At 43.6% G+C, this 19,470-nt stretch overlaps 1 protein-coding gene across 7 annotated transcripts in view; it reads right to left on the bottom strand.

Annotated features, from left to right (window-relative positions):
• The window catches only part of Arhgap26 (Rho GTPase activating protein 26), a 729,500-nt gene that overhangs the window by 174,033 nt on the left and 535,997 nt on the right, over positions 1–19,470 (bottom strand). For all 7 annotated transcript variants that reach the window (XM_052742060.1, XM_052742061.1, XM_052742062.1 and 4 more), the window contains one exon: positions 12,078–12,114. In XM_052742060.1, coding sequence (XP_052598020.1) covers positions 12,078–12,114 — 37 coding nt within the window. The remainder of the gene's footprint in view (positions 1–12,077; positions 12,115–19,470) is intronic.

The following is a 19,470-nucleotide window of genomic DNA, read 5'->3' as shown; positions in this document are numbered from 1 at the left end:
CCTCCCTTATATGGCTCTTATAATAATGATCAAGCAATACAGTGCATGTCAAACACTTAGTACACTATCCCATGTGTAGTATGAACTCAATAGGCATTGACTATAACAATTGAAAGCATGGACTTGGTGACAGTAGTGACAATTTTTCAATCGCAGTCTCAACTACCTCTTGCTTTAGGGTTAAAGAGTTATCTAGGGCCCTTTACCATGTTGCCTGGCTGAGGCCCAATCTGGGGTGTCAGGAGGTAGTTCCTACCATCCAAGTTGTAGCCTGTTGTCAGTACAGAGCCCACATCACGAGGGAAAGGCAAACATCAGGCCATGGCAAAGTTACATGCTGGCTGCCTCTGTCAGTCTGAAGCTAAGAATGGATTTCTGAAATATCTCCCAGGATAAACATAAAGACTTCTGACTGCTTGGGCAAGTTCAAGAAGCCCTGTTGGCAAGTTCACAGAGTCCCACTGCCAATACTGTCCTTGGAAGATGGTCTTATCACACAAAACAGTTGGGAACATAAGGTATCTGAGGAGTATTTCCCTGTCTCGCCAGACTCTACCCATAGCTAAGCCACTCTAGAGTTAAGACGTCACTGCTTTACTAAATATAATTCTAGCTCAATGCAGCCACAGCAACCATGTCACTAGTAGGATTCCTAACAAAAGGCAAAGTGCAGAGAGCCAGCACCTTCACAGCCCCTTGCCTGACTCTAACTGAGCCTCAGAAGACCAAAGGGATTGCCACAGAAACCTGCATGGACCAGGAGGGAGAGGAAGGGCCAAGAGGGCACCGGGGGAGCAGGCAGCACCAGAGGAGCAGGCAGTGTGGAGAAGTCTGCCTCAGGCCATTGCTGGCAAGCAGGGTGGAAAGCCGGAGGGGAAGGTGCACTCAGCTGATTGCCTCGTGGACCAGCGCACAGGAGGCCAGGCGTCGTGCCCATTAATGCTTCCACCCTTCTCAGGTTTAAAAGGGGGAAATGTTCTATTTATAAGCTACCCAACAGGGGAGACCTGGCAGCCTTTGGATGGCTCTGATCCCAAAGGGATCCTTGTTACCAGTGGTTGCCCCCTCCAGCCTCTCTACTGTGGGTGTTCTAACAGCAAAAGGCCGAAGGTGACTGGAAGCAAGAGGGAGGGGGAATCCCCTTTCCTGCCCTTTACTGTTTTCATGAGAATGTGGACCTTTGATAATAAAAGCTGAAGGGTTTAGAAGCCTTTTAAAAACAGTGGCCATGCTAACCACTAAGGCTTCCACAGTGATCTTCAAGGATAAATCTCTTTTCTGTCTGGCAGATCAAGGGGATCCAAGGCACAGAGATGAAGAGAATCGAGAATCAGAGGGACAAAATCAGGCAAATACAAAAAGATGGTAATGCATCCCTGCCCATCTGCTCTCCTGATCTTCGGTCTTGTCTCATAAATCAAGACAAGCTTTAACAAAGCATCATAAAGGATTCTGATTTGAACGACAGCCTCCAGAACGAGAGCATACACAAGGGAAACAACAGAGAGCGGCTCTGCTTCTTCCAGACTCTCTGTGCGATGCCAGTGTGCCACATCAAAGGCCTGACCCTGAGAAGGTGGAGCCATCAGAGCCTGTGGCCCCTGAATACCCAGCCCTGGGCACAGGTACTTGAGGAAGCACTGAGGGTTCTAACATGGAGATTCATGGAGAATGGATATGCAAAGACTCTGATAGGTTAGATGCTGGAGACTGCTGACAGAATTCCTTCTAGTCTCACATGATGGGCTGCATATGGCTAGATAGAGAAACAGAGCAAGTGCAGCAGGAGTCAAGGATGCTGGCCACTGGTTCTCCTACTTCTCAATTATATACTTTTGAATTCCATTTGCTCAGTTAAAACCTAGACACATAGAATACTATTTCTGTAAGTGATGGCCATTTGTGTGCCACTTACCATTCCCCCTGCCAAAATCCCATGCCATTCTAATGGACTAGTTTTAAAATTCACCATGCAGTAACTAAGGAGTTAACAAACTACAGTCCATGGGTAAATGTCACCATTGCCTGTTCTGAAAAAATAAAGCTTTACTGGATAACACTTGTCCATTCATTCCCATAGTGTCCATGGCTGCCTTCACACTAATGTAATAAAGGAACTCAACAGTTCGGCAAAATGAAAGTATTTGCTCTCCGCCCCTTTACTGAAAAGCATGATCTCTGTGTTAAATAATGGCACTGACAAAATCAACAAATCTATACTGCTTGTGCCTCCCGTTCATATCACACTAAGTATTATAAACAGCAGTTTAGGAAGTTCCTGTGGCACAGGAACTACCAGTGAGAAGTACAGCTACCAGAATTAAGTGAACTACCCCCAGAGGGCTAGACAGAGAGAATGGCTACCTCCTGCATTTTCCCTGCCTTCCCCTGCAAGAGGAGCTCTGTCAATCCAATGTTGTCCCCCCCCCCGCCCCCCCCCACACACACTGGGCTTTTCCCTGTTCTGTTTGTTTGTTGTCCTTTTAGGTTTTGACGATGTCTCACTATGCTGTCCAGCCTGGCCTGGAACTCTCCATCCTCCTACTTCAGTCTTGAAGTACATACACCACCATGCTCAGTAAAAGATTTTTCTTTTCAGTAACACATTTGGCCAGGCGATAGGAAGAACTTAAACAAGAATGATGTCAGACTCTGTGCTCAACATTAATCCTCACACTGAGTTTATGATGCAGGAATATTAATTTTAAAAGCATAAAGGGCCCTGCCATCTCTCTCCAAGGATCAAGGGCCAACACGCTAATGTATACCAGCTCCACAGCACCCTGTGCGAAAGCACCAATCAACATAGCGAAATCTACCCTAAACAAAGCATTTCATGGTGCTGGAGGGATGGCTCAACAATTAAGAGCACTAGCTGCTCTTCCAGAGGACCTGGGTTCAATTCCCAGCACACACATGGTGGCTCACAACTGTTTGTAACTACAGTGCCAGGGTATCTGATGCCTTTTCTGACCAATGTGGGTAATAGGTATGCATGTGATGTACAGATATATGTGCAGCCAAAACACCCATGCATACAAAATAGAAAGAAAGAGAACATTTTAGATATGTGAAAGGGCTGATGTACAAGCATGTATAGGTCTCAAAATAGCAAACATATGGAAAGCATCATAAAAGTCAATTAGGATAGAATCCTATTGTGGGATGTTAATATCACAAATTTTATCAAGATGTAATTTTTTTTTTTGGTTTTTCTTTTAGAGACAGGGTTTCTCTGTGTGGTTTTGGTGCCTGTCCTAGATCTCACTCTGTAGACCAGGCTGGCCTCAAACTCACAGATATCTGCCTGGCTCTGCCTCCCGAGTGCTGGAATTAAAAGCGTGCACCACCGCCGCCCAGCTTCAAGATGTAATTTTTATGACATGAAAAATTCTTGTACGTTTTTAAAACAGAATGGAAATAAGTTTATTTAGTATAATGCTAATTAAGTCAAAATCCATAGTGATAGTGGTAATATGCATATAAGACATCATAAACAATTCAAGAATGAAATATCTCTGAGCTTACAGATTACTGTTTTTGAAAATTATTTTGCTATATTTCCTTAATAGTCTACTACAAGTTCATATTATTGAACAACAGGAAAGAACATATGTTTTTAAACCTGCTTCAGAGGAAAGTTTGAAGATTCCATGTGCACACCCTACAACAGTAGACCGTAAGCCCAGATCCACCCAGAGCATTCCCTGTCTAATCACTGTTGTTCTCGCCACCTCTCCTTGTGAACAACAAACAGAAACTGCGGTGGGCTCCTCAACACAATTCAAAAGTGAATGAGTCTCATAAGAGTACCAGATGAAGGGCCAAGTGCAAGGAAGGAGTGATTAAAAATTGTGAGCACAGAACACGTACTGCTTTTCTTTGGGAGAAAAGAGAAGTCTGTGTTGTCTTTGCAGCTCTGCTGACTGAACCCAGGGCCTTGCACATACTACACAAGCACTCTACTACTGAGCCACAGCCCTGCCTGAAAGTTTGCATTTTCTAATCTGTCCAGTCTAGATGAAACCCCATTTGAAGCTCATTTTCAAATCCACCAGTTTAGGGCATTTTGTCCACACAAAGAGTACGGATGTTGATGACGTCAATATTATCCACCCCAACAACATAACTGAGCCATCTGTCTATGGCCTCTTGGTGCTCTGAGCCCCCACAGCACATCCCACACTGCTTGAAGGTAGAGATACCTATTCTAGTTGTAAGTGTTCTTACCCTTTAGTGCTACTTGCCCTTATGAACTCAGAGAGGAATCCACTGGATGAGGACCTTCAGGAAACCTGGGCTCCTACAGTTCCATCTAGTAAGAACTTCAAGCAAGAGTGAAAAGGCAATGTTAAATGAGAGTGGGAAGCAGAGTGAACTACCACCATGATACTCTGAAAATCCAGGTGGTCAACACATGGCTATGCCCTGATGTCCATGAGGAGGCAAGCTTGTAGCAACAAGAACACATCAATTTAAAGACAACCTGATTGATTAGCCCATTGATTTGGGCTAAATCTCTCATAGAGGGAGGTGGTACTATGAACACTTAACAAAATGGGTCCTCTCTGTCCCAATCTACCAGCTTTCAGATTTTAAACAGCTGGAGAAGCAGAGGGAGACTACATTCCTGTAAAACATGTAACTTTTGTTGAGGTGAACATGTAGTGGCATTTATTGTTTAAAACTTAAATACTAGAAGTCTTAGAATCTCTCACTGAACTGATGCAGCTTCTCCAACATGTTCTTGGCACTGTAACCATTCCTCAGTTGGGACAAGTAGCCAAGGTTTGGAACAAGCCACTTCCTAGTTTCTCTTCCTACTTCTGAGTCTTTGGAGAATAAATCTGACAACTGCAGCCGAAGCCAAAGGTCAGGTGTGGAACAAGACTAACCAAGCATTGAGGTGGGAATGGAGCTGGGGAACAGATCTGGCCTTGTGCAGAACCCTGCCTTCTGTAACAGTGAAGGAGGAGCTAAGAGTGAATCCTTGACACTGGCGATGGTCACCTTTTTAACAGGAAGCTCAGGGAGCAGGAGATCAAGTTCTTTACTGGCTGTCATTCCATTCTCTCCTTTCCTTTTCTGCTTGGTCAGAACTGACCACCTAGAGAGCTCATTGCTTTTGACATTCTAGAACAACCAAAGGAATGTTCATATTCACAAAACTACCAGGACATGATGAGAAACAAAAAGAGCAGACTGTTTTCTGACTCTACTATTTCAGGGAAAAGTCAACTAAGAACACACAAGACCTCTAGACAGAAAACTAAAACCCAAACAAAAGGACGTTGGTCTGAATAAATGGAAGGACAGTCAAAGGTCTTGAGAGAATGACAAGATTACAGGTAAAAGTGTTTCTTTTCCTCAAAATCAATCTATTTAATTAACATGATCTTGAATGCAAATGAAATTTTCATGTTTGAATAACTCACTAAATTTATTCTCAAAGAATAAATGTCTACAGGTAACTATGTCAACCCCTAAAAGGACAGTAAAGAGAGGGGGGAGTGAGGAAGAGGAAGGGCGGGTAGAGGAAGAAAGGCAAACTGATGTGGGGACACAGCATCAGGATTTGAGTCAAAACGCCTTCTTCAAAACACAATTTGAAAATCAGGAGCCAGAAAGGAGAGTAGAGACAAAATTTAAAAGATGATAATGAATGTATACAGAATACAGATCTCTAGCATGCCCAAGACCACAGGTTCAGTCCCTAGCATCAAGGAAGGACAGAACAAATAACATCAATAGGTAACAAGATGGGAAAGTGTATTTTAAATATCTAAAACTGGACTGAGTATTTACTTCAGTGGCTAGTCTATCATGTTCAAGGCCCTGGTTCAATCACCAGCACCACAAAAATAAGATAAAATGTCTAAAATTAATAAGGATTACTATCTAGATAGAAACAACTTTACAAATACACAGGAAACGATGGCAATTGTCACTGAAAATGGACAAAGGACATGAACAGGCCATTAAGAGAAGAGGATGCTCAAGGACTAGCAGGCAATATGAGTACACAGTCAAAACTCTTTGCTTATCAGAGAAAGACATGTGCTATTGTGTAAATGTATTAGACCAGCAAGAAATCACAAGGCTGAGTAATAGTGAGCATTGGCAAGTATGGAGAAATGTGCATTCGAGGCTGATAACACTGTAGACAGATCTCAGAGCAGCATGAGATCGCTTAATGAAGTCTATCATGAACTGGCAACTGGACCAGAAAATAGAACCCCAGAACAGAATCACACACAGTCACATTACAGACATGTTCATGTGATGATGAGAACTCAGAGGTGAGCAGCTGAGGAGACAAGAGCACATCTCTACAAAACCACATACATTTTAGAGTAGATGGCAATCAGAGGCACCATCTAGAGACACAAGGAATGTTGTGGATGACACCTAACACATGCTGAAGGGACAAAAACGGATCAGAACAAGACATAGAGCCATTTGTATAATCTAAGAATACAGGTAGATAGGCGATATATTACAAGAAATGTGCTTTAAAAGTGCAAACTAGGCTAGGCAGTGGTGGCACACGCCTTTAATCCCAGCACTCAGGAGGCAGAGGCAGGCGAATCTCTGTAAGTTCGAGGCCAGCCTGTCTATAGAATGAGTTCCAGCAAGGCAGAGCTACACAGAGAAACCTTGTCTCAAAAAAATCAAACAAAAAAAAGTGCAAACTAGAATAGAATAGTGGTCTAAGGGGGAACAAAAGAACACAGGGAAGAAAAGAAATGGAATAAATAAAAGGAAAGAATGGTTCAAGGAACTCATGAGAATAATGAGACAGAACAGGGAAGGGAAGGTGAGGGCTCTCTACCTGAGACCTGAACAGAACACACAGAAGATAAAATGCAAAGAGCCTTCAAAGAAATGGGCATGTTTTGTCTGTGGCTGTCTTCTCTTTGTCAAGTGAGCAATCTGAAATCAGAGCAGCCAACAAATGCCACTTACCAATCTGTTTCATACCCACAGGCACTGCAAGCCCTGAGAGCAACTTCACAGGCAAAGTAACAAACTCAGACAAGTCCACAGAAGAATCCCCACCAGCTATCTGCCCCCTTCAGAACATGCTGGCTCTCTGATAAGAGGTTTGTATTCAAACTCCCACCAAAACATTTGAGAAAACAAAACACTACATAACTTGTATTTACATGCTAACATTTAGAATTTGGCAAGAAAAGCAACAGTTGACTCTTAAATTCCTATCAGATTGACTCATTACCTTTAAGAGTGCTTAAACTGGGACATTTAAAAAAGGGTAGATCAAGATCTTTAGCAACAGTGCTTCCCATGACAGATAAGCCCAGTGAAGATGAAAAGAAACAATAGCTTCAAGGTGTGGGCTGAGACAAGTGGTACGATCTGCCTTGCATGCCCAAGGCCCAGGTTCAATTCCCAAATAGGAGGGAGGTAAAAAATAATGGCATGATATGGAAAGGGATATATTAATACCAAGAAAGGACGGCAACACCAACCCAGAGGAATAATCTGTGGTCAGTCTGGAAGTCAGTGAGTAGTAAAGCAGTCTTGAAAAAGTGGCCACTATTTTTCCACTCAGTCATTATCTCTCCTCCTTGCTAAATACAAGGGTATTCCACAACTAACACAAGTGTATCTCCTGTCTGGGAAGAACAAGAGGCAGAATCAAATGTTCTAGCAGAGTCTGTATTTTTCATATGGGACTCTTTGCATCGTTCTTTGCTCAAGAAAAGGAAATACCCTTGCCTTGTGTTCAGGGTACAACCATGGGAGTTGGGGGAAATATAGCCTAAATTGTATCCTCTGAGCTTATTAGCCTCAATTTCTTCATCTACAAGTTAAATCAAAAATTTCCAACAAAGCCTGGTGTAGTGGTGCATGCCTTTAGTCCTAGAACTTGGGAGGCAGAGACAGGTGGATCTCTGAGTTTGAGACCAATTTTGTCAATAGAGAGAGTTCTAGGACAGCCAGGACTACACAGAGAAACCCTGTCCTGAAAAACACACAAGCAAGCAAACAAAGAGAGAAAGAGAGAGAGAGAGACAGAGAGAGACAGGGAAGGAAGGAAGGAAGTTTGAAGGAGGAAGGAAGGAAAAAAGGAAGGAAGTTGGAAGGAAGAGAGGGAGGAAGGAAGGAAGCTTGAAGAAGGAAGGAAAGAAAGAAGGAAGGAAGGAAATAAATTCCCAATAAACTTAATCTAATAAATCTCTAGTACCTGACACATATTAAGTGGTTACTTAACAGCTATTGCTATAAAATGACTTTAATGGTAGACAACGTACCTTGCATAGAAACACACTAGAAACTGGCCATCCCCCAGTAAGCCATTCTCCATCTTGATTTAGTATTTGATCATCAATGTAGCTCAAGACATTTTCCTGTCAAACACCTAGATGAGTTCTATAACTTCTTTTATTTTGTTCCACTGCCCACTTCCATTAAAAATTCAATTAATGATCTACTGCAGGCAACAAATACACTAAGAGCTCCCGTGTTCCCGTTTGTCCTTCTTTTCACATGTTTGTGTGTGTGGTGTGTTTACATGTGTGTGTAGTTGCCTGTGTGGGACCACATATATTTGTATATGCATGTAGAAGTACAAGGTCGTTACTGGGAATCTTTCTGGATCATTCTTCTACCTTATCCTTTGAGTCAGGGTCTATTCATCAAATCTAGAGATTTCCAACTAACCTAGTCTCACTAGCCAGCTTGCTCAGGGATCCCTTGTTTCCCCCTTCCAGGGCTGGAACCACAAATGGGCTGCCATGCTCACCGACATGTCTGTGGGCTCCAAGGATCTCAACTCTAGTCCTCTTGCCTATGCAAGTGCTTTGACTGCTGAGCCCTCGCCACAGTGCACCTCCCCCCATCTCAGTTTCCCACCCTGTTGCTGTGATAAAATACCCTGAGATAAAAGCAACTTAAGGGACGAAGTTTTATTTGACTCATAATTTTGGGTCATAGTTTAGCATTGTGGGAAAGTCAAGGCACCATAAACTTGAAGTAGCTAGTCACATTCCATTGAAGGAATTAGCACATTCATGTATTCTCAGCTCCTTTTCTTCTCATTCAGTGCAAGGCCAAGCCCACAAAATGGTACTGCCACATTCAGAGCTAATCTTCCCAATCCTGATTACTCCGGTTAAACTCTCTCACAGGCTAAGCTAACCTAGACATTTCTTTAGAAGGGCTTCCTGCCTGCCGGGGTGACTCTACACATTCTGACAGCTGAAACCATCCACCATGTCGCCCTGTTCTTACTAAAACTGCATACTACTCTGCGATTGCTCCATTTGATACTCAGGCTCTTGAACTTCTTGGTTGCATTTTAAACATTTTTGTACTTTAGAAAATGCTGTTGAGTCAAAGGATAGCCACTTTTTGAAGGCTTCCAAGAAATGATGGGGGTGGCCAACCAATGACTGGTCTAGCTTGAAACCCATGCTGCGAGAGGAAACAGTGTCACCCTGGACACTGCTTGCAGGGCCAGGACCCAGAGGCTGAACAGCCCAGAGACCAAGGATAGAACCAAACATGGCTGGCAAAAAAGAGAAGAAAGTCAATAATATGACTCCTAATGATATTCTGCTCTACTTGTAGATCATTGCCTAGCCCAGCTGGCATCAGAGAGGCTTCACCCAGCAATTGATGGAAACAGATGCAGAGACCCACAGCCAAACTTTAGGCAGACCTCTGGAAATCCAGTGGAAGAGGCAGAGGAAGGATTATGAGAGCCAGAGGAACCAAGGACACTACAAGAAAACCGGCAGAATCAACTAACCTGGACTCATAGGGGCTCACAGAGACTGAACCACCAACCAGAGAACTTGCACATATGTGATAGTTGTGTAGCTTAGTCTTCTTGTGGGACTTCTAACAGAAGGAGCAGGAGCTGTCTCTGACTCTGTTACCTGCTTTTAGTACCCTTTCTTCTTACAGGGTTGCCTCAGCCAGCCTTAATAGGAAAGGAGGTGCCTAGTCACACTGCGACTTGGTATGCCAAGGATGGCTGATATACATGGGAGGCCTGCCCTTTTCTCAAGAGAAAGGAGAAGGAATGGATGAGAGCGGGGAAGAGGGGAGGCTGGGGAGGAACAGGGAGGAGAAGAGGAAGAGAGGAGAAACTGACACTGGGCTGTGAAAAAAAGTAATTTTAAAAAGTAATAATAAAAAAAGAAAATACTGTTGAATCAAAAGATAGCCACTTACTGAAGGGTTCCACGCATACTCCCAAAATGCTTGCGGACCAGCAGGACTGACAAGCATACCCACCAATAAGATCATTTCAAACAGAATGTTGTTAACACTTAAACAGGGAACAGGATCATAAGATCAACAGGGGAGCCTGTGACAGAGAACTCTGTGTGTACTGCATCTCCACAGCTCTTGGGGTCTCTTGGCATCTTTACTAAGAAGCACTATGTCCCTGCCTGGGGCCAAGTGTGGGAAGCTGTTCATTCAGCCTTCTGAGTGTCCATATTTCCTATCCTGGTGGCTTCCCTAATTTTATCCTGAGAAGCTTTCCTGCATCCATTTCTTACAATATTCTAGAAATTTTCTATCAAAATGTGTTTCTTTCCCTCTGGGGGCCCAAGCTATACTCACTGGATGGTATCTTTCCTGGGAATCTGACTCTTCAGGAGAGTGAGGCAAGGACAACTTGGTATCCTAGGAGCAGCATCCAGAAGACCCTTCTTTGTTGGCATCCCTGCATCCCTGGAGCTGGTGTGCCTGCCAGCCTGTGCCTTCATATGCTCCATCACTAAATTACACTACCGCCTTTTATGCTTCTTCACTGTTAAACTATGAGTTTTGCTCCTTACTTCTACCCCAGTTAACCTCCGATCTACTTAAATTGGGGCGGGGGGGGGGGGGTTACTATTTTGTTTTCTTGAATATTTACTTCCAAGTTTTTTCTTTATTCAGCTTTTGAAGAGAAAACAAAGCAACACAGAACTCAGTTTTCCTGTCATAAAAACTTTGTCAACTGTGGCCATTATAAGTCACTTAATATTTTATCTGTATCTTCTGGCAAGGGCTGGAGATATAGCTCAGTTGGTAGTGTGCTTGTTTCTCATCTACAAAGTACTGGGTTCAAACCCCAGCACTGCATAAGGCGGCTGTCACTGTGGACACCTGTTATCCCATCATTCAGGAGGGAGGCAGAAAGGTGAGAAGTTCATCCTTGGCTGGGTATTTGAGGCCAGCCTGGGCTAGAGACCCTGTTGTTTGCTTGTTGTTGTTTTAATCTTTTGGCAAAGTCTTTATTTCAGAAAGAATAAAAGAGAAGAATGTGTTTCATAATGGCTAATGGCTTTCAATCAATAAAAGTGGAAAGGTTCACCCTTCTGTCTGAAGTGCTGCTCTGCTCCACTGATCTCCTGACACTACTGCAGTGCCTGGCAGGGCCACCTCTTGATTTTGTCAAGTGGATTTTCTAGAGCAAAGCCAGAGTCGGGGTTTCCTTTGTACTCTTGTGGCACCCTGGAAGGAATGTGCTTTATGTCTTATGCACCAAGGTGATAATCAGGTTGGAGCACTTGCCCAGCAGAGGTTTCCTTTCAATCTCACTGCCTGTGCAGTTAGAGGTGACCTTAGAAGAGGTGATGAAGCCCAGTGCTGGCCTGCAGCAGGGAAAGAGGCTAGCCACTATCCTCTCCCCTCTCCAATCTTCCCTCTCCAAGAGCCACAAAGGAAACAGAAGTAGCAAGCCATCATCCACCTTTGCTATTGCCATTCCAGGGCTCCCAGACATTCCCTGAGGCATTCGGGCAGCATTGGACTCTTGGTTTGTTGAATATTGAGCAACTTATAAATGGTGACTGGGGCTACCATCTTATTAAGACCTGGGACCATGTGAGATCATGAGTATAAGAGTACCATGAAAAGCACGAAGGTTTGTTTAAATGCAAGAGGTCACTACAATCTTGCCAATCTTCCTCAAAAAATAATCCTCTGAAGTGAGGCTGACCCAGCATGCCCAGGGCACCTCCTGGTGGCTCAGCCCTGAAGTGACAATTCTTAAAGCCTCCCCTCCCACCCCCCACTCTGAATATAGAAAATGACCCAGACATCATACTTACTCCCTTCATTCTGGCTGTCTTTGTTTGAGTTGTAGACCTGGAAAATAGAAATAGGAATTTACTTTGTGTGCATTTTATACCAGCCTACCAATTCATTGTAGAAAACCCCAAGATGGAAGGCAATTTCTGCTCCCCTCACGGGAACACCCGTAACTAAGCTCTTACTTCCCAGCATGCACTTAGCTTTTCTCAAATAAGTATGGGTCAGAACCACCTGTGGGACTATGGTGTGTGTGTGGGGGGGGCAGTTATCTTTTTTAAATGGCAAACAATAAAGTAAAATAAGAGAGTCTAAAGTTAGTTGCAAACCATTAAGTACTAACTGCACACCAGACAATGTCCTAAGCATCTCACAGGAACTATCCCCATCTGCATAGAAACTATGCTTGGCAAGAGCAGTTGCTACCACTGCTGTACAGGTGGAAAATGTGAGGCTTACCAAGGTGGAATGAGGTTTCACAGCTAGTTAAAGGCGAAGCATGGGCAAAGAAACATTACAAACTGTTGAGTGCTGACCCTGGGGATGAGACCAGTACCCCCTTTACTATATGTAGGTGTGAATGTTATCCTGAGAATATATCACATTTACAACCCAATCCTTTAACAGTTGATAGAAATCATCAAAGGGAAAGTGGTATGATTAGGAAAAGGAAGACTTTCTCACTATAAAGCAGACAATGACATGCTGCAAGTTATTCTGCAAAGGTCAAGACAATGAACAGTTTAGGCTTTGAGTGCCAAGAGGCCAAAATCATTATTATGTTGGTACTTAAATATCAGGTGAGGAAACAAGTTTTCACAAAATTAAAAATATAACTTTTAGGGGGTAAAAAGTCTAATTAGCAGAACCAATATTCTTTGCCTGTGCTGCAAAGGGAGGCTGGCACTCCACTTCCCTGGGATCCAGTGACAGGCCTCTATCACTTGTCAATTGCAAAAACTATTCTATAAATACCACACATGACCCACGGTCCACACAGAAGCAAAGGATAGGCTGGCTTTGGTTACTGGCCAGACGGCCCACTCCTGAAGTGCTGTTGCTATTAGGAGAAATACAGTGAAATCTCTGCTCGGAAAAAGGAAACTACCAAATCCTCCTCTGTAGGTATGGAAAGGCATGGGATTAAGCTGGCCATCATAACTTAAATATCTACTTACCTATTCAACAATCCCCAGGTGTTCTGATGGACTGTCAGCTGGGAAATGTTTATTTAGCCCCTAAAAGAACTAACTAAGCCAAGCATTTCTGAAAACTTAGCATCAAACGTCCCCCAAAATGAGTTTTCCACTAAGAAATGTAGATGGGAATGGCTAGTCAAGAGTGGGGCAACAGGTTCAACTTGGACAGAGTTGGCCTTACTTTCTTTGGGCCTTTATGGCTCTATATAAAGGAGTTGCCCAAGAATGTCTTGGGATTATCAAACCCCAAATCCAAGAAATCACCCTGCTTTGTTATTACATTTATCACATATATTTTTAGATTTATTCTCTACAGAAGACTAAAGCCACACAGCCACTTAACAAAGATCAGAGGACGAGCATAAAAGGAACCTCAGACCTTACAAAGGATGCTCCGATACCTGAATCACCATCAGTGCACACACTGAAAAGTCCCAGGGACAAGGAAGGCATCAAAAGACGGCTTTGGGCCTGGACTTCACCACCAGTCGCTTCATTAGGCTGGACTCTCACTTCTTCCTCTCAGAAATGGGGTGATAATAGATAGCTGTTTGACACACTCCTCCACAGGCTGCTGGGAGTGTCCAGTGAGACTGTGTCAAGAGGAATAGACTGAAACAGCACAAGAAAAATGAGGTTGCTTTGGCCTGTTTCTGCAACAAGAATGGCTCAGCCTTCACAGGATTTGGGGGAGAAACATCCACAAAGTCTAGGTGAAGGCCACCACCCCACCGAGGCTGTGCTGAGTGCTATCAGAAACTAGAGCTGCAAGTGGTTCTCCGAGCAGCAGTCCATCACTGAGATAAAGGAAGTGCCTGGACTGGACCCGCATTGGCTAATGGATCTCTCTCCATGGCACCGCACAAAGGGGACAAAGGGACTTGGGGGGCAGCAGGGACTCCAGGTAGACAAATGCCATGTCCTTTGGCTCCCATGGGTTTTATTCATGTGGCTATCAAACAAGGGATGCTGGCTTTGAGACTTTTCCACTGCTCTGCAATTCCTTCGCGTGGGTTAACAAGTGTTTATTAAGTACCTCCAATAGCCAGGCAGTGACTTAGGTACAGCAATGAGCTCTGCTCACATGGAACTTTCCTACCACTGAAGAAAACAGACTTATAAATAAGATTCCTTTAAATATTGACAAGTACCATAGAGATAAGAAAACAGGGCAGTGTGGGTCTGGTATGGGGGAACACTCTCCTGAAGAGAAAATATTTCCATGAATTTAAATGATAAAAGAGGAGCTTGTTAGTAAGGTCTAGGTACTCATATCCAGCAGGTCCTACCTGATGGAGGAGGAAGGTCAGTGTGGTTGGCAATTACTGAAGGGCAGAGAAGCATGAGAAATAAGGACAAGGTTATGAGGTACAGCCAGGTCCCTACCAGGGCCTTGTTCAGGGAGTGACATACAGGTAAATCCAGAATCAGCAACCCATCCCGACAACATTCGATAACCTTGGAAAGCAGATGAAGGGCAACACGGGAGGAGACAGCATTTTGGAAAATGTGTTTGCTTTTCCTTCCAGCTCCCCTTGATCACTGTATTTCTCCCATTCAATCCAAACATTCTATCCAAGAGAAACTTGTTAAGATTGTAAATGGCAAAATCCAGAAGGAATAGTGAAACACGGGGCTTTCAGGGCTCCTTAATTAATAGGCAAATCCATGCCAAATTACTTTCTTTCCAGGTTTCCTGAGTCTCAGGAGACCCCTGCCTGGAACACCCAAGTGCTCTTTGAGCTGGAGAGGTGTGATCAATGAGCCAAAGATGCCAGAAGCATGTGCTTTCCAATCCTCCAAGACCAAGCCATTAATCTCTGTCTGGTCTGGGTAAATGAGCCAAAGACAATGAGTTTTGAAATAAAGCTAACAAACTAATCCTGCCAGGACTATATGATCACATCACCCAACAAGGTAGGCCAGGGCAGGCAGCAACCGCCATGATAGGGACCAGGTAGAGGCTTGGGAAGAGCACTATAGAATGACTTTGCATCCCAAGCACTTACCAAGTGCCAAACATGACAGCATCCAATTCTTGAAACATCAAACGGATTAGTTTTAGTGTCACTATCATTGTACAGGTATGGAACCTGAGGCTTATAGTGTGTCCAAGGCCACAAAGCTACTTAGGTCCTCTATAAGGATATTTCAGTCCCCTTTCCCAATCCAGCTAAGAGCAAATGTACGCAAGTACCATGCCTTTCCAGGGGTCAGCACTGTGGTTCATGTACTAGTAGAAGAAAGGACCTGCACTGCACTATTTTAAATGCTTGGCCCATCCTTCTTCCATCTGTCTCATGGAGGCCCACTAACATCATACTGGGGCTAGGAGGTCAGAACAATGCCCTGAGATAAGAGATCTCTTTACCTGTGGCTTTTGTCTTGTGACCAGCAGTTATAGAGGATGCATGTGCTTTCAGACATGCCTCTTAAGAACTCTATCTTCACAGGGGAGAGCCCAGCTCAACTCAAGGGAACAGAGGTCACCAGATGAGGCCTGACTTATGGCTCACAGGGCAGAAAAAGTGTACCTTCTCAACAACACAGGCAAGGTTGAAGTCCATCTCTCCAAGTTGGCCACAGTCCTTCAAAACCCAGCCACAGAGGACTGTCTGAACCCTGTGGCACAAGTGACTCTGAGGCAGGCATGTTCTAGCTTCTACTGACTACGGCACATGAAGACGTGGTAAACAGCTATGCCAATGAGTATTTACCTTTACACACATGTTTCTAGAGAATAGAAATGGCATGTGTTTATCTTATCAGAGTCTTCTGTGAGTCATGAGGAACAATCCCCACAGACGCAGTAATTTTAAGCACTCTATAGGCATTGTCTGATTCTGTCCTCATACCACCCCAGTTGTTCCCAGTGCAACTGACAAACTGAGGATGTAGAGGACTGTAAAACTGAGGATATAGAGGACTGAGAGACTGAGGATGTAGAGTACTAAGAAACTGAGGATGTAGAGTACTAAGAAACTGAGGATGTAGAGGACTGAGAAACTGAGGATGTAGAGGACTAAGAAACTGAGGATGTAGAGTACTGAGAAACTGAGGATGTAGAGGACTGAGAAACTGAGGATGTAGAGGACTGAGAAACTGAGGATGTAGAGGACTGTAAAACTAAGGATGTAGAGGACTAAGAAACTGAGGATATAGAGTACTAAGAAACTGAGGATGTAGAGTACTGAGAAACTGAGGGTGTAGAGGACTGAGAAACTGAGGGTGTAGAGGACTGAGAAACTGAGGATGTAGAGGACTGAGGCTAGTTGCCCAAGGTGAGCAAAGTAGAACTGGGAAATGTCCTTCATGGAACTCCCCAGTCTGTCTTCCCGGCCCAAGCACTTACCCACAAACCCCATGACACAGAAGACACGATGATGATGGTGGTGGTGATAAAGGTAAAGTGATATCAAGGGCGGCCAGAGCAAGTGAGTCACAAGAGGAACAAGTCACCCTGAGTCAGAGAGAAAATGGAACTGGGCATGGTCTTCAGATTCCAGCCGGATATACCCACCACTAACCCATGCAACCTGCTGGTCACTAATGTGGATGTGACACTGCATGTCCTCTCAGAACCAGAGAACTCCATCCTGGTATGATCACCACACCAGCAAAGCAGCACTTTCACAGTCACAGGGCCTGTGAGTCCCCGAATCCTTACCCAGAAACTACAATGGGGAAACAATTTAAAAAATTAGAAGGCTCAGAAAGTCTTCATATGCTTTCTCTGCAACAAATGTGATTTTGCAATAAATTCTCTAAACTGCTGAGCCAATTCAATTTACATGTCCTTAGAGGATTAAAAGAAAATACACACAGTCATTTGGATTCTCAGAATTTTTCAGTGGGTAACCATTTAGTACCATTATCTAAGCCATATTGAGAAAGCACAGACAGGTACTTTTTAAAAACATACAAATAAAAGCATATGTAAAACAATATTTTGATGAACCAATCTGACTTTTCCTTTGGACACACAGCTGTATTAGCACTTGGCCACACACGTCAGATCAAAATCTGTTCAAATGAAGGCATCACAGAACTAGGCTCATAGACAAACTTATTTAAAACTATTGCTCCTACATAAACCGCACTGCTTTATCTGAACTCAGCCCCCAATTCTGATTCCCTAAGGCCTCTTCCAAGTTACCTAAACTATGAAAGCTCACTCCACCTGGATGTTCCCCTGATATACCAATGTGGGGGCACAATAAACAAAGTTATGAATCAACATCTTAGAACAGTGCTCAGGCGGGTTCTATATCACTAGACATTACCAGGTCCTTTATCTGTGTGACACAGTACAGAGTCTACACTGTCTGTCTGTCTGTCTGTCTGTCTGTCTGTCTGTCTGAGACAGGGCTTCTCTATATAGCCCAAGCTACCCTAGAACTATCAATCCTTCTCCCTAATTTCCTGAATACTATGATTACAGGTACTCACTGCCACACCTAGCCCCCATCAGTTCACAGTGATCTGTTGTTTGAGTTCAAAGTCTAACTTTACCATTTAAACATTCATGACTTTAAATTCCTAGGCCTCAGTCAATTATTCTGTAAGAGGGGAAGAGCTGGGGCTGGAGAAATGGCTCAGCAGTAGAGAATACTTTCTACTCTTGCAGAGGACTGGGTTCAGTTCCCAGCACCCATTATGGTGGTTGACAATGTCTGCAAATTCAGTTTCAGGGGATCAAACACCCTCCTCTGACCTCTACAGGCACCAGAATTACATGTACTGTACAGTCATACATGCAGTCAAAATACACATAAAATAAAATCAATTTCAGAGGAGAATACTAATCTTACCAACCTTAGGATTTTTGAGAATTAAAGGGAACAATGGCTACAGAATACTTTACCCAGAGAATACAAATTTGATGGGCCACAAAGCCTTCTACAAAGAACATTATCAGCATCACCATTATTCTCCTCCTCTTTACATGTTTTGCTTAAAGCAGACAAATAAACATGAACCTCTCTCATTTGACAATGGCTAAGGACGGAAGTACAGTTTGAGTTACCTAGCAGTGCTGATTTCATTAGCAATATTATACACCTAACAGACACTAATTTACAAAACAAAGAGAAAAAGAGACCATCTAAGGCCAATCTTTACAGAAAAATATTCTTGATTCTTTCACACAGCTTTCCAAAATAAAATAACTACAACCCATCAACAACTTTTTCTCCACTTGATTAGATGACAGGCCTATAGTCATCATTTACATGAGTTGATTCACTTTATCCTTGAGCACATGGGGTACCACCATAGCAGCTGCTTCACAGAATCACACAGGCCCCTTGTCATCTCAAGCTAATAAAGGCAGTAAGTTACAGAACCAGAATAAAGTAGGCTGGGCCCTCTACACTAAAGTCTGCACTCAGCCACAACTTCTATACTCAATCCAGCTTGGCAAATAGCTTGGCGATTAGCAAAGAAAAAAAAAAGCTAAGCCGTAATTAAAATGACAACAATGCAACCATTATGTAAGCACAGACTTTCTATCCATTTAAACATGACAGTAATTTTCCAAACTTCCAATTAATGCAAGTGTGGCAGTAAATAATAAAAACCACAACCAACCCGAAACAATCTAGGATGCCCCCCCCCAACAAAAATCCTTCCTAAAAACCGATGGGCACACAAAGAAAGCTGGCAACAATGCAAGAGGAGGGAGGCAGAGGGATTCCCAGCAGAGCACCACACTGGCATGCCCAGCAGACTGGGTACAGACCAGTGTAGAGACTTGTAATGACACACTGAGAAGTTACCGGTCTGGCTCCATGCATCTGTGGAATGCCACCTATAAAAATCTCATAAAGACAGGAATTGTTCGGATCAGGAAGATCTCTCTTTATGGGGGTGGCCACATGGAGAAACGTTCAAGAAGAGGCCACATGGAGAAATGTTCAAGAAGTAGCCACAGCTAAAACAGAGGTAGACAAAGTTTGAGCAATTTAGAATAAGAAAGGATGCCTCGATACTAGAAAAGACAGAGCTTAGAAATGGGAAGTACTCATGTCTCCTACTCCCATCACGAATACCTTCAGGACGAGTGACAGACGAGCTCAAAATGCTGAGAGAAATGGCTCTTGCTACTCTGCCATTTCTCAGCTGGCAGCCTCCCCTTGACGTTCCCATTCCGGGGCTGCAGTATTGCACTTGCTGTCTTGGGGAGACTCTCTCAAAAGTAAAGCCAATAAAAATG

Source organism: Peromyscus californicus, unplaced genomic scaffold, assembly GCF_007827085.1.
Source record: "Peromyscus californicus insignis strain IS unplaced genomic scaffold, ASM782708v3 Scaffold_17__1_contigs__length_78620276, whole genome shotgun sequence".
NCBI classification, from domain to species: domain Eukaryota; kingdom Metazoa; phylum Chordata; class Mammalia; order Rodentia; family Cricetidae; genus Peromyscus; species Peromyscus californicus.
The sequence above is the reverse complement of the archived record's forward strand: the minus strand, read 5'-3'. Positions and strand labels throughout refer to the sequence as shown.